The sequence below is a fragment of the Haemorhous mexicanus genome, chromosome 4, assembly GCF_027477595.1.
Source record: "Haemorhous mexicanus isolate bHaeMex1 chromosome 4, bHaeMex1.pri, whole genome shotgun sequence".
In the NCBI taxonomy this organism is placed as follows: domain Eukaryota; kingdom Metazoa; phylum Chordata; class Aves; order Passeriformes; family Fringillidae; genus Haemorhous; species Haemorhous mexicanus.
In genome coordinates, this window is record NC_082344.1 from 55,333,282 (window position 1) to 55,350,391 (window position 17,110).

Here is a 17,110-nt window from a genome sequence, read left to right on the forward strand (position 1 = left end):
AATTTGGGCTGCAACAGTGGGGATTTTTAAAATAATTTTTAGTGAGCAGCTGATTCTCCTAGTTTCAAGCTGGTAAATCCAGATAATCATGGAATCACAGAATATTTGGGTTGGGAGGGAACTGAAAGATCATCTCATTCCACTCCTCCTGCCATGGGTAGGACACAGATTGCTCCAAGCACTGGTATTGAATGCTTCCAGCTGTTCATGCTCCTCATCTCTTCGTGGGAGAATCCCTCTGCCATGGTGAGCTTTTTCCTACAAATTACTACCCTGGCATGGAGGATTGCAGCCCACATAATTACAGCATCCCCCAGCCACTCCCTCTGCTACACCTAGGAAAGCTCACATGAAATGTAAGGAGTTTTATGGGATCAATGTTTGCAGCCACCATCATTGCCCAGGAAAAAACACACAGACACCAGCAGATTGGAAAACAGCATGTGATGACTTTCAGCAGGCTCTCACGGAAGATAGAGGGTGGAAATGTTGTCCATTAACTCGGAGATTGCAGGTCAAAGGATTTACAAGCTCTTTCACACAAGAAAAATAACTCAGCAGGCAAAACACTGCTCCAAGGGAAAGGGGGAGGGTGAGGAGTAGCATGCAGGGGGGTCCCTCGAGGAGCTTGGTCTCATGTTTTGCTGATCACCACGGAGCAGGTGGGAGATGCCAGACCTTTAGTCAGTCAGAGCTTCTGCTTGAGCTGCTGCTTGAGCTGCATGAGCCACCAGAGGGCTGGAGAAGAAAGAACAACTTTAGGACAGCAGGGAAACGAGCCTCTGTCACAGCATTCCTGAGATGGGTTAGTGACCTTGTGGTGCCTGCCCCATATTGTGGGAAGGCTGGAGGTTTTTTATTATTTTTTTACAAGACTCTTAAGGTCAATAAAGGAAATTCCAGAAAGGTCTTGCTTTCTGCCAGCAAAGACCAACGTCCCAGCAGATCACTTCCAGAGCTGTTTCACAGTGAGAGGAGCTGCTGGTAGGATTTGTTTGAGAAAAGCTCCCACCTCCAATGATAGAAATGGGGCCTTGTTTAGCAGTTCCTCATTCAGACCTGCTTAGGCTGGTGCCCATCCCTGGAATGGTATTTTCTGCAGAATTTACTCTAAGCACAAGGAATTGCTTCTCCTTTTCTGTTCGTTGTTGGTTTTTTGGGGGATTTTTTTTGTGATTTTTTTTTTTTGTTGTTTTTAAGAGGGAGACAAACAGTTCCTCTGCTGCAAGAGACTGAGTGAATGTCCATTATGGAGGCACGACTTGCACTCAAGTGAGCAGGAGTAAGTCCTGGGATTTATTACACTGCATGGTGTGCCCCGAGCCCATGCTATCACTTTAAATGGCTTCAAGGAATTTCATGGATTGCTTTTCAAATTACTCACTTAATATGACTCATTCTTGCCTATTTATTATTCTAATGAGTTTCCACATCTAAAAAAAGCCACTGATGTTTGGGCAGTTTGCTCCAGCCACTACAGGGTAGGAGAGGAGAGTCCCAGCCATTTAGGCCAGCTGCTGTGGTATGCTGGAGGAGGTCTGCAGCAGAATCAGGGAAGGGCTCACTGCTGTCCCACTCTTACCTTGTCTTCATGGTGCTTGCAGTGCTTCTTCTAATGGTGCCCCTTATGGTGCTCCTTATGGTGCTCCTTATGGTGCTCCTGGTGTCCATGAGGATGATGTCCCAATGGGGGTTGCCCGTGGGGGTGCTGGCCAGGTGGAGCAGGGCCTGGGGGGCAGACTGCCACACCGCCAGGGGAGGGCCCTGTGCCAGGACCAGGATGTCCTGGAGGGGCAGGAGGGCGTCCTGCAATGTGCAGTTGTGGCGGGCCTAGGAAGAAGAGGAACCTGTTAGTGGGCAGAGATGGGCTCTCCCCAGACAGACAGTGCAGGAAGCTGGTGCACCCTTCCACCCAAATGGCCCACTCCGATCTTCCTCACAAAGGATACCCCACACCCCTTTGGGATGCAGGTAAACCCCCCCAGGTGTCTGAGGCCATGGCATAGAGCTCCCCTCTAAGCCCAGATGGCTGTGTGGTACCTGCAGCCCTGCCTGCTCCACAGCCCCTCACCTTGGTTGGGGTCACACATCCTCAGTGGTCTCCAAGCTGAAAGGGAAGGACAGGCACCATTAGTCACCTCCTGCCATGAGACAGCGCCCAGCCAGCAGGTGGGACCTGTCTCCTCTGTCCCATGTCTACCCCCAGCACAGGGACCATGCTCACTTCCCCCAGAGTGCCATCCTCCCACAAAACCCAACCACTGTCCTGTCCCTCTGGTGACAGCACCAACTCCCAGAGTGACTGTCCCCTGCCCTATGCACCCCCAAAGCCCAGGCATGTTGTTTCCATTTTTAATAGAAATAAATCCACGCTGGCCCAGCCTGCGTGCTGAGTTCATGTTCTCGTGGGCCATAGGAGGACACGTGGGAACACGTGCCTGGGTACAGTACCCACCGTGGGGACAGCGCACCCTGACCCACGGGTGCCCATGCTCCCGCAGCCCCCGTGCTGCCCTGCACGCACCTGTGGAAGAGCTCCCAGGAGAAGCAACGCCGGCAGCACTCGGGATCCCCGTCCTTGGCACAGCTCTCCCGGCTGTAAGGCATCCTTAAATAGCGGAGCCCTGCCCCTTTGAGCAGGGGTGCGGCGGGCAGGGGTGACATCGCAGAGGTGACACCGCGCGGTCACCATGGGCAAAAGAAACATCAACATGCGGCTCCCAGCCGGCACAAAGGTTCCACGGGGATAGTAAACACAGGCTATGGAGGGCGGTGATTACACCTCCCGGCGTCAAGGGAGGGATGGAGTGAGTCAGCTGACCCCACCATGAACCCTGACTGTGCTCCCCACTCGGGTACAGTGCCTAGGAACAGGGGTGACCTTCCCACAGACGGGGGTGTGGGACAGCGGGTGTGGGGGCCTGACTGCTCAGGGTGCTGCCACAATGTGCGGGTGGAGCACGCAGTATCTGCTGACACACCCGGTCAACAGGGACAGGAGGCAGAGCTGGTTGCCCTGATTTTCAGGTTTTCCTCTTGGAGGATCTATGAGGAAGGGGTAGGATTTCTCCCATCTCAACCAACCCCATCTCCCTGCTAATACCTCTGATGGTGCCTCATGTTTGGCAGTGCTCCCTTCCTAGGCAATTCAACCGGTTGGAATTGTCACACACAGCCTGAAAGACGCCTGGCAGAAAGGGACTGTGCCAGGTCTTGCCCCAGATCTCTGGTAGGAGGGTGTTTCATGGGGATTTCTGGACAAAGGGAGTGCACAGGGTCAAGAGGTGTTCATGCACAGGGGTGTCCTTGATCCTGCCATCCTTTCTGTTAGGATCACTGTGGTCCCAGGCACTGCCAATCCAATTGTCTACTTCTGCCACAGGGATCGGAGGATGGTGCCTGGGGTCCAAGTCCCAGACAGCAAAAATCCCCTTTGTCCAGGGAAAGGCCAGGGGATATGATGCTGCATGTGCCTGAGTAGACCAGCTGTTATATATACATATTATAATATTGGTTTTTCACAAATACTAAAATGGATTTGATATGTGTGATGTTAAAGTAACTTTGTTGTAAAGATATCGTTTGTATTTTCACTGCTAATTAATTTCACTTAGACATAGTGAAATAGCTATGCTTGTGTTAAAATGCCTGCTTGGATGGGATAACATCCAATGAACACAGGATGAGGACACCTACAGATCTGCCAACTGTCACCACTCACCGTCTGAAGAAAGCATGGACCAAGGCCCAAACTGGAAGTGATTAGGAAAAGGAGTCAAAACCAGAACCAAGAAACACACATGCTCTAAAAAGGCGGACCCAAGGAGAGGCCATGTCAAATTGTTCCTGGAAAATGTAAACTAGTTTATGGATATGCATAAGAGTCTATGAATATGCAACAGGCTGATGTAAGGGAAAAGATATTTAAGGGGTATCCCTGAAGGTGAGAGTGTGGTCTTGGCTGAGTGCCAAGATGCACCCGGCCATAACAACCTTGGCTCTATGGTTCTTGTCTCCTGTTGTCCTTTATTAAAGTTTTTAAGTTTTCACAGGAGAGTGAACATGTTTTTCACACAGCTCTCCAGAGGTGAATACCAACAGAGCCTAGGCGAGGCCAAGAGTATTTCCCAGCTGTATTTGCTGCTGCAGAGCCCCCAGAGCACTCCCAAGCCCTTCTCAGGCCACCCGCTTGTCCAGCAGTGCCAGCACGACTGCTGAGCTTTGCTTCGCCTCTTCCAGCAGCCCGGACACCTTCTGTGACATCTGTGTGGGGACAAAATGAGTCATTTGCCACTCGACAGACCAGAAGAGCCATCCCCTGAGCACTGTACGCATCCCACTGGCAGCAGGCAGGCACGAGGGGCTCCGGGCCACCACAACCGCCACCTCTGCCTGCCCTCAGCCGCACCGCCAGGCCCAGCTCACCACAAGCTTGAACTTTTCATCCGTGATGTCCTTGAGGTTGATCATGACATTGAAGTAAGCTCCAAACACTGCTGCTTCCAGCATTTTGGCTCCCACCTGGGAAAAGTCAGGCTTGCGAGAAGCTCTCCTGGTGAACCAGCTCCACTATATGGCGCTGAAGCAGGTCACACCCTCATGCTGCAGGACTCCCACCCTGCACCACCCAGCAGCATGCAGTGTTTTCCAATCTGTTGGTATTCTCAGGAAACTGCTGCCAAAGAATTACTGGGTGGAAACCACTGGCCAGTTTGGGAAGCACAGCTGGAAAGATGTATCCTGGAGGTCAGGACATGAGGGAACACCTTGCAGGGCAAGTGTGTGTGAGCTGGGGCCTTACCTGGATGTCAGATTTGCAGGCCAGGTTGCAGTGCTGTGCCAGCTCCTTCAGAGCAGGCCAGAGCCCATTCACCTTCTCTGCCAGGCCGTAGGGCACCCCTATGGCTGTCTTCAGCCCCTGCTGCATGGCAGCTGTGCGCCTGGTAGGGAGGACAGCCCTGGGTTGAGCGCTGGGTGGCTGTGCCCCCACAGTCAGCCAGTCCTCACCAACCCAGCTCACCTCTCCCGCTCCTCAGGGGTGTTCTTGGGCAACTTCATGGCATCCTGCAGGCAAAGAGAAGCAGGTTTGCTGCCATCACCCAGACCGTGCCTTGCACTGGGCGTCAGGGCAGATCCCATATCTCCCGTGCTCTTGCAAACCTCCCTTATGTGAAAATGTCCCTTCCCCAGGCCCTGGCTTTAGCATCTCTGGAAGTGTTCAAAAAGCAAGCAGAAGTGGCACTTTGCCATATGGTTTGGCGGGTATGGGTGTACTCAGTAGAAGGTTGGACTTGATAATCTTGGAGGTCTTTTCTAACCTTAATGATTCTGTGATTCTAAGGTCAGAGCCCTGTTCCTAAGGAATCCAGAGCACAGTGATCCCAGCCCTCCTCCCAGCTGGAAGGCCCCACTGTTTCCCTGCAGGATGCCTCTGGTGGAACCTCACCATGTAGCTGCTGAAGGCACAGGAGTCGGCATCCACCATTGCCACCAGCTCCTCCATGGCCTGGTGGAAAGCGGGGACCAGCTTCCTCATGATGGGGTCCAGGTCCTCAAACTGCCGTTTCCCGTAGCTCATCAGCCCCACCATGCTGCCCAGCGCTGCTCCCTGCCAGGGTAAATCCTCCAGTAGGACACAGTGCCCACTGCTACCACCATGCAAGCTCCCCTTGGCACACCAAGGCCCCTCAGGCCTCTGTCTTGGTGTGGGGCACATACCAGGGCTCCCACAGCTGCAGACACAGAGCCTCCTCCTGGCGCTGCCGACCTTGCTCCGACTGCTCGCACAAAGGCACCCAGTGGCTTGGCCACCAGCCCCCTGTCCACCTCTCCTGCTTCCACCAAGTACCTGCAGCACAGGTGTTTTAGAGCCCTCCAGGTGCAGGGACACCACCACCACCCAGACCCAGCACTGCCCTCTCCAGCATCGGCCCTGTGAATGAGTAGGGGACTAACTCAAAAAAACCCAGCCTGAGGGTCAGGGTAAGGACTGGGAACCCCATGGGGACATCTGGGCAATACAGGTGGTGTGGGGTTGTTTTGCATTAGCCAGGTTGGGCTGATACAAGCAGCATTTGGTAGGACAGAAACGCCTCCGCAGATATGGCCCAGGGAGGATGACAAGGACTTCACCTCATGGATGGATTTCCCTTCTTTTCCCCCCACAGACTCATGTTTCACACCAGGTGCTGCAGCATGTGAACCAGAGTCAGTGAAATTTTGCATGGGGATAGGGTAGGAATTTAACATTAAAATCTGGCCACAAAACCTGCTCCCACTGCTTGCTGAAGAACCTGGAGTTCCCCCACTCCACGTTCACAACCATCAGCATTTGGGAGCAGGGACCACCCTGCTCTTGCACAACCACCCAGCAGAGATGTCCCCAGGCTGTGAAGAGGAGCTGGGAGCAGCCACCACTCCCTAAACAAGCTGAGTGCAGGATGCAGGCATCAGGATCCCCCCATCCAGGGAGGAATGGACACCATGACAAGAAGTAGGATTTGGGTCCCTACTCGATGATGCGCTCCCGGGGGTGAAATGGAGACAGGGAGTCCAGGCCCAGACGACTGACCACCTGCAAGGAGCAGCACCACTGCGTCAACCCTGTCACATAAGTCCTGCTGCATCCTCATTCCCCACTGCTAATTAACCATGGGTGAGTCAGCACTGGGACTGGGCCACCACCCAGGGAGAGGACAGCTGGCACCACCAGCCCATCCCATTGCAGACTAGGGGGTGGTGTGGGGTCACCTCTGAATGACTGGGAGCTGTACTGATAAATCATTAGCTTGCTCTTATCTAGCACGTTCCCCACAGGCTGGAAAGGTCCCTCCCTCCTGCAGTGGAACAGCAGAGCCTGTCTCCTCCTTTCCAGCTTACTCCCTATCCTGGGACAGCCTCCCATAATGCCACCCATTGTCCTTGAGCCTTGGGTACACTTCCTTCCCCTCCTGGCCTCCATGCAGGCAAGACAAGCAGCTGCTACCCACACTCAATCCTCACGCGTTGTGGTTCCTGCTCCCTGTGCATCTCAGCATCCTCAGCACAATAAAGCAGCTTGTCCCACTTGCTGCCCCTGCCCCCCAAAATCGACACTGGAGACAAATGTCATGCCTGAGGCCTGAGCAGTCCCAAATTTCTGCTCAGTGCCACTTTGGGAGGCTGAGCAGAGGTGGGGGGTAGGATGTGTCTCTCCCATGATCCCACCCTTGTGCTAGTATCAGGAGAAGCCACATTACCAGCCTGATCTTCTGTTCCTCCTCCAGGATGAAGAGTTTTTCCTTCTTAATGTAAAACTCAGCTGCATCCAGCATGGCCTTCTTGGGAACGAGCCCTACCAGCTGAGACCCCACCACAGGGAGATTCAGTTCCTGCAAAGGACATCAGAAATGTGATTTTCCTCAGAGCCCTGCTGCCACTTCTACCTCAGCCTGGTGGTCCTCATCCCTTCCCAGGACATGGGAAGGTCACAGAAAAGCTTTCAACAGAGGAGCTGGGGGCTTGCAGCAAGTTGCTGAGTTTCTGGGAGTTTTGTGCCATTCAGCACTTTGGCTGAACTAAGCATGAGAGAAACCAGAGCCTGACCTGACAGTGAGGAAGAAAACTTGGCAGGAGACATCCTCTGGGAAGCCCCCTTGGGAACAAGCACCCCAAGCCACCCACCTGTGCATCTCGGCAGATCTCCTCGTAGACGGTGTGGAGTGGCGTGGTCTCAAAGTCCAGCAGGTTCGTCGAAACCTGGGCCATGTTCTCCTCCTCCAAATACCAGCCAATGCCCTGCACCTTCTTCAAGCGCCCGGGCTGCCAACAACTGCCACATTCAGGGCACAGCCCAGGAGGTGTGGGGACAGGCAGGTGTGCTCCTGGCGTGCCTGTGCTCTTGAGGTACCTGGCTGGGGCCGCGGCCCTGCTCACGGATGTTGAGGGCGATGCGGTGAGCCTGCTCCTTGGTGCACAGCAGGTTGATGTTGTAGGCAATAAGGAAGGTCCGGGCACCCGTCACTGTGGCTCCCCACCGGGGAACAAAAGTTGGGGGCCCAAAATCAGGAGCCCATTCTGGTTTTGCAAGCTGGGGAGGAGGGAAGAGAGTGTGTGGGCTGGCACTGCCAGGAGCACATACTACCCTCCCAAGGAGGGCATCTCCCTCCCCAGCTGGAATCTGCCATGACCACCTGTGTCACCAACTCCTCTTGGTGACAAAGGGACTATGCCAGCTCCCAGCATGCTCCCTGCAGCCAGCGAAGTACAGGTCAGGTCTGCCCAGCCTGTGCTATCTCCAGGCTCACCTTCTCAGGGAGCGCCTCGTACTCCCCGGCACGGATGGAGGGCAGGGCTTTCCTGCTCTCGTGCCGTGCTGCCTCTCCATACAGGTAAACTGCAAGACACAGCTGGGGGTGAGCACTGCCAGGCAGGGGCTGGCACTTTCTCCAACAGTTGGAATCATGCAGGATGGGATGGAATGTGGAGAGGTTCCTGACCCCACTCACCAGGTACATCCAGCTCTGCTGCCAAGCGCTGCCCGAAGATATGTGCACAAGTGACACACTCCTCCATGCTGACGTTCCTCACTGGCACAAAGGGGCAGACGTCCAAGGCCCCCATCCGAGGGTGCTCACCTGGTGGCAGGGCAGATATAGGAATGGGAAGTGGGAAGAACAAGCAGACAAGGAGGGAGAACACACTTTTGCACACTCTTACAGACTGGACACCATTGCTGTGAGAAAATCATAGAATCACAGACTAACCCAAGTTGGAAGAGACACACCAGGATCATTGAGTCCAACCCCTGGCCCTGCACAGGGCAGCTGTAACAATCCCACCATGTGCCTGGTAGTAATGCAAACGCTTCTTAAACTCTTTCGGGCCTGGGCCTCTGACCACAGTCCCTGCTCCAGTGCCATGCTTGGTCCCAGCAGTACAGCAGTCCCCTCTGTGCCAGTCCAGGCCCTGGGCCTCTCCCAAACTCACCTGAGTGTTGGCTCATGTCAATGAGCTGCCCAGCCACGCGGGCTGCGCTCAATGCCCCTTCCACCACGGCCTCAGGGGACCCCACAAAGGTGTAGACAGTGCGGTTGGTGGAGGCGCCAGCATCCACGTCCAGCAGCACACATCCCAGTGTCCGGGAGATGGCCTGTGCCACTGCATCGATCACCTGCCGGGCAGCAGATGGGAGCAAGGGGGCTGAGATGGCTGAGACTATACAACAGCCATGGCTTTTCAAGAGAGGGGGTGTCTCAGCTCTCCCCCTTCCCACTGGTGATGGGATTGAGAATGACCCCGTGATCAGTGGGGATGCAGCCCTGCACAAGCATCCCACTCCCATCCAGGGGGCTTGGGGCACCCCTGGCTCCCCAAACTCCCTGTGTGGGGGAGAGACACCTGGCTGCTGCTGCATGTCACAGAGCACCATTGCTGTTCTTGAGGATACATCCACCTGCCAGCTTCCAGCATTTGGCTCTGCGGAGCCCATTCCCTGGAGGAGGCTGTCTTTTTACAGCCATGCTGGGTTTGCTAAATTCTTCTGCCGCTGGCAGAGCCAAAGTTCACTTGAAGACTGATGCCCAGGACAGGCTCCATTAACCTTGACAGCGTGTTTTGGCACAACCGCAAGCAATGTTTCTCTGCAGAGAAATATTCCAGACCAAGCCCAGATCTGGTGCTACAGCAACCTGCTGGCAATGGTGGAAGTGGTCTTAGCCCCTGCTTCCCACCAAGGTGCCATAAGGGAGCCAAAGCTACCTTTAGGCATTTTTGGCACTAGCCAAGTAGTGAAAGGTGCGCAGCACTGCAAAAGAGGCATGGCAGAGTCTAGCAGTGCACAGGAAACCTGACTGTCAGCAGCCCAGTGTCACCCACTCCTCAGCCCTTCCACATATTCCCTCACCTCTTTGTTATTCCCCTCTGAGAAGTTGGGGACGCATTCCACCAGCTTGGCCATGGTCCCACGGTCTGCTTGCAGCCCTCAGCGCTCGGCTCAGCTCTTCACACCCCGGGGGGTTTCCTGCCCTTTCCTGTCCCACTGCAGAGCGAAAGCCTCTCAGCAGCCAGCACGTTGACTCTTTCCCAAGCCGGAGTTTCTCATTAACTGAATCGATCTGTGGCCAGGGGACAGAAAGGGGCTTGGATAAACACCATCATACTGGCCCTGCCGTGCTTGGAGCAGCTCCGGGCACAAGGGCTCTGTGGGGCCAGATGGCGGCACTCACCAGCACCAGTTAATAGATGAATAAAAAAAATCTGCTGCAATCAGCAAGATGTTGTGGTTACGACATGCTACAGACAAGTCACTGCAATATGACCACTCTTCTCAGAAGGGAGGGGCACTCCATGCAAAACCTTCACCATGGATACCGGCCAAAACCTATCGCTGTGAGCAGGATTCGAACCTGCGCAGGGAATCCCTATTGGATTTCGAGTCCAACGCCTTCACCTCTCGGCCATCACAGCTACAATGTCCCTCGGCGCGGGGCCAGCTCCCGCCGGGCTGCCCAAAGTCCGCTCTGCCGGGAAGTGCAGAGGCGTCTGGGTGTCCCGGGCCAGAGTGGGGCTACGGAAAAAGATTTGTGGCTTGGCTCCTTGGTCATAGGAGTGCGATTCTCGCCTTGGCTCGTTGGTCTAGGGGTATGATTCTCGCTTAGGGTGCGAGAGGTCCCGGGTTCAAATCCCGGACGAGCCCGCTGCTTTTTGTGTACCCGCTGCTCAGCCGATCTCACCTCAATACGCTCGCTGCAAACACACAGCCCTCGCATTCGCCCTCCCCCTCACCACCTTCGCCCCGCCCGACACACTCCTGCCACGCCTACACCCTGCCCCTTACCTGCCCTCCGCGCCTGCAAAATTACCTCCCTGCTCTGCCCCGCACTTATTCGCCACGCTCCAGCCCCCTCGCCAGCCCAAGGACACCTAAGGCCCCAGCAGTGCCTGCAAGTATTTTCAGCCTGGATCTTATGTGCTCCATCTAATTTTTGTGGCTTTTTTATGGCATTTGTAGCAGCATGAGAAAGACATTAGTAAACAATGCTTACTCATGGTTTTGGGACTCCTGAGATTTCTTCTTCAAGATGAGTTGAATAGCCAGGAGCTAGAAATATGAGAACTGTAAACTTAAATTTTTTGAAATCATGTAGGAAATTTTTATTAGGTTACTATTACTAAAATAGTAATAATATTTAAAAAATCAGAATAAGTTAGAATAGTCTCTCTTTTAAGTGTCACTGTTCTACAATATATGATTAAAATAAGAGTTATTAGCTACAATGGCAAAAATCATAATGAACAAGCAAGTTCTGAAATGCTTTGCCAGGTTGTAATCAAACTGAGCACATACAAAAGGGCAGGTATGTAAGCAAACTCCCTTTTCATTAAGAATAATTGATTTACATAATTGTGAACTATCAAGGGAACAAATAACTGTCAATCTTGGGCAGAACAGCTGTTTAAAGGTTGGATATTTGAGTGATAATATCAATGAACGTATCTATCTATAAGAATTGGTATTTTTCTTCCCTGAATTTATACTTAAAATCCACCTTTTTTTACACTTAGGGCATCACTTTCTACAAGGACTGAAATATAACAATAGTAATAGAACACATTCTGTCAAATGAGTTGAAAAAAGGTTATGATAAGCCTATGGCAAATAGACTTTAGTAGAGCACTGAAGCAAAAATAAGGAGAAATGCGTTCTCTTTCTTGTTTTCCTTGCAGTATGATATCATAGTATCACAGAATGTTTTAGGTTAGAATGGGCCTAAAGACCATCTAGTTCCAGCCCCCCTACAGTGGACAGAGACAACTTGCCTTAGACCATGCTGCTCAGAGCTACATCTGGCCTGGATTTGAACACTCCCAGGGATGGAACATGGATGGTTTCTCTGGACAACCTGTTTCAGTGCCTCACTATGCCCACAGGTAAAAAATTTCTTCCTAACATCCTACCTAAACCCACTCTCTTTCAGTTAAAACCATTAGCCCTTGCTTTCACTACATGCCCTTGTAAAAATTCCCTCTCCAACTGTCTTGTAGAGCCCCTTTAAGTATTGGAATGTTCTATAAGGTTTCCTTGGAGCCTTCTCTTCTCCAGGCTGAACAACTCTATCTCTCTCAGCCTGTCTTCGTGGGACATGTGCTCCATCCCTCTGATCATCTTTGTTGCCTCCTCTCACTCCAGCAGGTCCATGTTCTTCCTGTGCTGAAGATCCTGGAGTGGGACAAAATACTCCGGGTAGGGTGTCAAGAGAGCAGAGTAGAGGGGGAGGAAAATCTCCCTTGATCTGCCATAATATTCCCTATTTGAAAAAAGCCATGAGATAGTTTTTGACTTGTGACTGGTCATAATTTTTCATGAACCAAGATTGGGCTAGGTCATATTCTCTAGTTTATAAAAGTAAAGTAGGCTAAACCGTAAAGTTATATAGTTTGTATAGTTTCAAAGAAGTGGACTGCTATTCTCCATTGTTCAGCAAGGTCTGAGGGGGGAAATGATCTGTCACAGACAACTTCCTTCAGGCCCCATCAATAGTACACAAATGAGATTTTTAAAGCTGTGTCTTTTCAACATCTATTGAAAAAAGCAAGGGCATATGAAGCCGGGGTCAGAGGGATCTTGCCTGTCTACTTGCAGATAATACAAATCAACTTTAATAATTATATGATTATATCAGGACAGTATTTATGTATTATACTTCTTAACATACTATTTCTGGTAAATGAAAAAAGACTGTACTTCAGGGGCTGCTCTCAAAGGGGCCATCATCAGTGTCTAAATATACTTAGCTCCAGAAGGAAGGGTGGAACTGTTGCAGCCTACTTAAATTTAGGCTTTTAAGTTTAAAAACTTCAGGTGCAGCAGACAGTCTGACAGGAAGCCTTGTTTTTCTGCTTGTATGATTTTGCTGTGAACAGAGCGTAATCAGGATAGCACTCCGGTTTAGGAGCACGTCCTGGCTCTTGTTTGAGTTCACACAACTGTATTACTTGTGTTAGGCAAGAGCTAAAGCACAGGAATCAAAATCTTTGAAAGTCAAAACATTTATGTATGGATCTGAGCCATTTTACTAACCCTTTTGGATTTCAATCAAGCTATTTTGTAGTTATAAGGAATTTCAAAGAAGTAAGAGTAAATTAGAAAAGGAAAAAATTATGCCTATAGCCTCTACTGTCTTGAGAAAACTTACAACTGTGTTTAACCAAGGTAGATCCCAATATAATATTTTTAAAAAGTCTGATAAAGGTGAAATAAATCAGAAGAGAGCTGCAGTCCCCATTCTTTGTCTGGGTCCATTCTGAGATATCTAACAATTGCAATGACACTGAGAATTATTATTCCATTGAGTTTTTTTCATTATTCCACTGAGTTGTATTATTCCGTTGAAGCCTAAGCCACAGATCAGTCTTTGGTTGGTTTATGTATGTTTAAATCATAACAAGAAGATGCAGTGGGCAGCTCTAGTGAAATCCTTATTCAGCAAACTGCCATTGTTCACAAATGACTTATAAATATTGCAAATTGTATTCACCAGAAATTATGGCTGTAAGAATAGTGTGGGATTCCTGCAATTTTTTTATGGGACTTGCAAATAAACCATAGACAGATACAAGCAATAAAAATAATCACAGAATCCCAGAACAAGCTGGGTGGGAAGGGACCACATGGATCCTTGAGACCAATTCCTGGCCCTGCACAGCACAATCCCCAAGAGTCACACAGGTGTCCAGGAGTATTGCCCAAACCCTTCTTGAACTCTGTCAGGTTTGGTGCTGTGAAAACTTCCCTGGAGAGCCTGTTCCAGTGCCCAACCACCTTCTGAGTGAAGAGCCTTCTCATAATATCCAATCTAAACCTCCCCTTACACAGGGGAGCCTATTCTCTTGGATCTTCTTGCTAGTCACCATAAAGAAGAGCTTAAAAACAGCACTGACCTTCAGCTGATTGGAAAAAAAAGTACACATGTCAGCATATTTATGTGCATGTAAAAGAGTGTATGTAATCTTTTGTGGTATTTATACTTTAAAAATAGCCTATATGTTTTGTAATTCAAGAGCAATTAAAATATTTTGAAAATAATAGTATTAGTTATGATAGCTGGTATCGTAGCTAATCATATTACAGAGAACAGAACAGAGACTGTTCTTGTGTCTGTAATAACAGCACCAGTTAAATTGTTATGATGAGGAAAGCAATTCATAAATATTGCAGTAGCAGATGTGACTTAGGAAGTGGTTTGCAGTTCCAAGGCTTTCACTTTGATTGATTGTAGTGACAGTGAAGTTGCTGGAGGTTATATTTTTAAATTAGACTTGAATTTAAAATAGAGTACCAGCTCCCTCTTTTGCGTCAGAATCTGTTATTTATCTCCGATACAAAAGAGAGCATGATCTGGAAAAGTAGATATTACTTAGACTTAAATCCATGATTTTTAAGAGTAGTCTAGCTAGAAATAGTTCACATTAATTGACTTTATTGAATTTATAATGCTCCAGATAATATATCCTGAGGAACAGAGTGAAGCATTTATAGAACCATGACGTAAAATGGTGTGTGTAGTGGTTTCTATTTGTATATCTGAGCAGTTCTGCTCTTCCCATTGTATCAGCAGGCCATGCCAAAGTGTCATCATGCATCATGAACTGATTTCCAAAGACCTCCTTTTCCTGAGGCAGAATCCTTGTTCTCGTGCAGGGGCAGGAAAGTGATGAGTATCTACCTCATTTCTACTTGTACTGCTGCTGTGGGTAACTCTCCAGAGCGCAGCAACCTCTCTTCATTGAGGTTTTAAACAAATTGTTGCATTATAAACAATTTGTTGTAATCTCTTTTGGATTTCATGGGGTACTTTGAAATATGCAAAAAATTGAAGATTTGATATTTTATCCAATATTGAATCATGTCGGTTTCCTTTATATCTCATTTATATCTCCTTTTTTTCCCCCAGTCTTTCAATCTGCACAAAAACATTTTTATGTGTACATACTTATCTACACATATGGAGTTTCTTTCAACTAATTGATAGCTAATTTGATGCTGCTTTGTCATCTGAAATTTATAATGACCATCTCATATTTTTTTGTTTGATTCTAATTTCCTGTGGGTTAGGCAACTTAATGGTAAAAGAGAGGAGTCACAAAAGTGGTGTGAAAAACTTTAGATCCTGCATACTAAACATAAAAAGAATATATTTCAGTTTCTTAGCAACACCTGCATAATGATTCAAAAATTACATACTCATTTTGGAAGAGATTCTAAGGCCTAGTAGCATAGCACTTTGATAAGCCTTTCTTAGAACATACATATTCTATATGCTGATCTTTTAGGAATACATATCAATCCTGTTGACCTGCACCTAGGAGTAGGTGCTTTTAGTTACGAGTGGCTGTTCCTGAAAGCCTATTTTCTAGTAAATGCCAGAAACTCTGCCTTCTCAACATAAAAAAGACATATTTTAATGTAAATAAGAAAATATCTGCAGATCAAAATAAGATTTTGACATTGCTAATTGGAACTGTTGCCTCTTCATATTAAATTCATGTGAATTTTGTGTCCTACTATTATGAAAGAGCATTGAATTCCAGAGATGACTCAAAATCTGCTGGAGTAGCTAATGTGCCAGAGGGTCATGCTGCCATTCAGAAGGACCTTTAACAGGCTGGGGAAATGAGCTGTCAGGAACTTCACGAAGTAAAACAAAGTGCAGTCCTGCACCTAGGGAGGAACAACCCCAGGTGCCCATACATGCTAGGGGTCAAACAGCTGGGATGTAGCTTTGAGAAGGAACTTGGAGATCCTGGTGGTCTCCAAGCTGAACATGAGCCACCAATCTTCACTTGGAGCAAAGAATGTTGATGGTTCATTTGAAGTGCTGCCAGTAAGTCGAGGGGGATGACCCTTCCCCTCTGCTTAGAGCTTTGGTGAGGCCACAGCTGGAGTGCTGCATCCAGTTCTGGGCTCTCTGGTACAAGAGAGACATGGACATACTGGAGAGAGTTCAGCAGAAGGCCACAAAGATGGTGAATGGCCTAGAGTATTAGAAAAGGCTGAGAGAGCAGGCAATGCTTAGCCTAGAAAACCTTGGGGTGCTCTCAGCAGTATGTATAAGTACATATTGAAGAGAGGGTGCACGAGGGATTGAGTCAGGCTCTTTTCAGGTGTGCTAGTAAGCAAACAAGAGGCAGTGAACGCCAGCTGAAACAGAGAAGGCTCAAGATGAATATCACGAAAGGCTTTTTCACTGTGAGGGTGACTGGTCACTGGCATAGGTTCTCTGAAGAAGTGTGGAATCTCTGTCCCTGGAGATATTGAAGAGCTGCCTGGACATGGTCTTCAGCAACCTGTTCTAAATAGGTATGCTTGAGCAGGGGTTTTGGCCAACGTTACCTTTGGAGGTCTGTTTCAATTTTCACTGTCCTGTGATTCTACGACCTCTAATTTCTCATTCTTCTAATTTTATATAGCTTTCATGCTTTGGTATGCAGGAAGCAAGAACAGACAGAGAGACTGCTGCAGGACTATATGCACAGTAATCTCAAAAAATTGTATCATTTTTGCTAATTTTAACATTTTAAAGCATTTTAAATTTTGAAAATTTTAAATAATTGAAAAAAACTTTGCTTTAATATAGGAAACCTCTCAGAAAGGTAGAGTTTAATACATACTTTGATTTTATCTGTGGAATTTAGCCTGGCATTTTGTTCCTCTTGAACTGTGAACGTTGCATGTATTTTCACACTGCTTTTCTCAACTGTTCCTACTAGGCACATACTGATTTAATCAAATCTTACAGCTGTAGCTGAAAAGTGTTCTGAATAATAATAAGGCTTTTATACTGAATATGACTTCATTTAGAAAATATTACTGATGCAAGATGACAGATTCATTAAACTGCCTAATTGATCAATGTGCTTATACTTCAGAAAATTCTATTTTTTAAAGTTAGATGACTGGGTTATCTAATGATATTTTATATACCTTGTTTTGCTTTACAGTGTTGTTTGATGAATAGCTCTTGTGAACCTAAAAATTAAACCAATGATCCAGAATTAGCTTCATAAGACAGGTGAGACTTTCTAGTCTGGTGCTTTTCTATGTGAACAAGAGCATGCAGATTTTACATGG

At 48.7% G+C, this 17,110-nt stretch overlaps 1 protein-coding gene, 1 long non-coding RNA gene and 2 other non-coding genes across 4 annotated transcripts; 1 reads left to right on the top strand and 3 right to left on the bottom strand.

Moving 5' to 3' along the window:
- Positions 1-429: 429 nt before the first annotated feature.
- LOC132326945 (uncharacterized) lies at positions 430-3,479 on the bottom strand. The gene is made up of 4 exons (XR_009486381.1): positions 2,525-3,479; positions 2,072-2,107; positions 1,583-1,830; positions 430-738 (listed from the first exon to the last, which is right to left on the bottom strand). It is a non-coding gene; the product is annotated as an uncharacterized LOC132326945 (long non-coding RNA).
- Positions 3,480-3,658: 179 nt separating this feature from the next.
- On the bottom strand, positions 3,659-10,076 carry LOC132326599 (formimidoyltransferase-cyclodeaminase-like). The gene is made up of 14 exons (XM_059845033.1): positions 9,884-10,076; positions 8,968-9,151; positions 8,487-8,615; positions 8,286-8,374; positions 7,889-8,068; positions 7,663-7,800; positions 7,239-7,370; positions 6,513-6,574; positions 5,719-5,848; positions 5,447-5,608; positions 5,021-5,064; positions 4,802-4,940; positions 4,426-4,521; positions 3,659-4,263 (listed from the first exon to the last, which is right to left on the bottom strand). The coding sequence occupies exons 1-14, from the start codon at positions 9,935-9,937 to the stop codon at positions 4,177-4,179; spliced, it is 1,626 nt and encodes a 541-aa protein (XP_059701016.1). The 5' UTR covers positions 9,938-10,076; the 3' UTR covers positions 3,659-4,176.
- A 288-nt stretch (positions 10,077-10,364) lies between these two features.
- On the bottom strand, positions 10,365-10,446 carry TRNAS-CGA (transfer RNA serine (anticodon CGA)). The gene has a single exon. It is a non-coding gene; the product is annotated as a tRNA-Ser (tRNA).
- Positions 10,447-10,603: 157 nt separating this feature from the next.
- Positions 10,604-10,675, top strand: TRNAP-AGG (transfer RNA proline (anticodon AGG)). The gene has a single exon. It is a non-coding gene; the product is annotated as a tRNA-Pro (tRNA).
- The last annotated feature ends 6,435 nt before the right edge of the window (positions 10,676-17,110 follow it).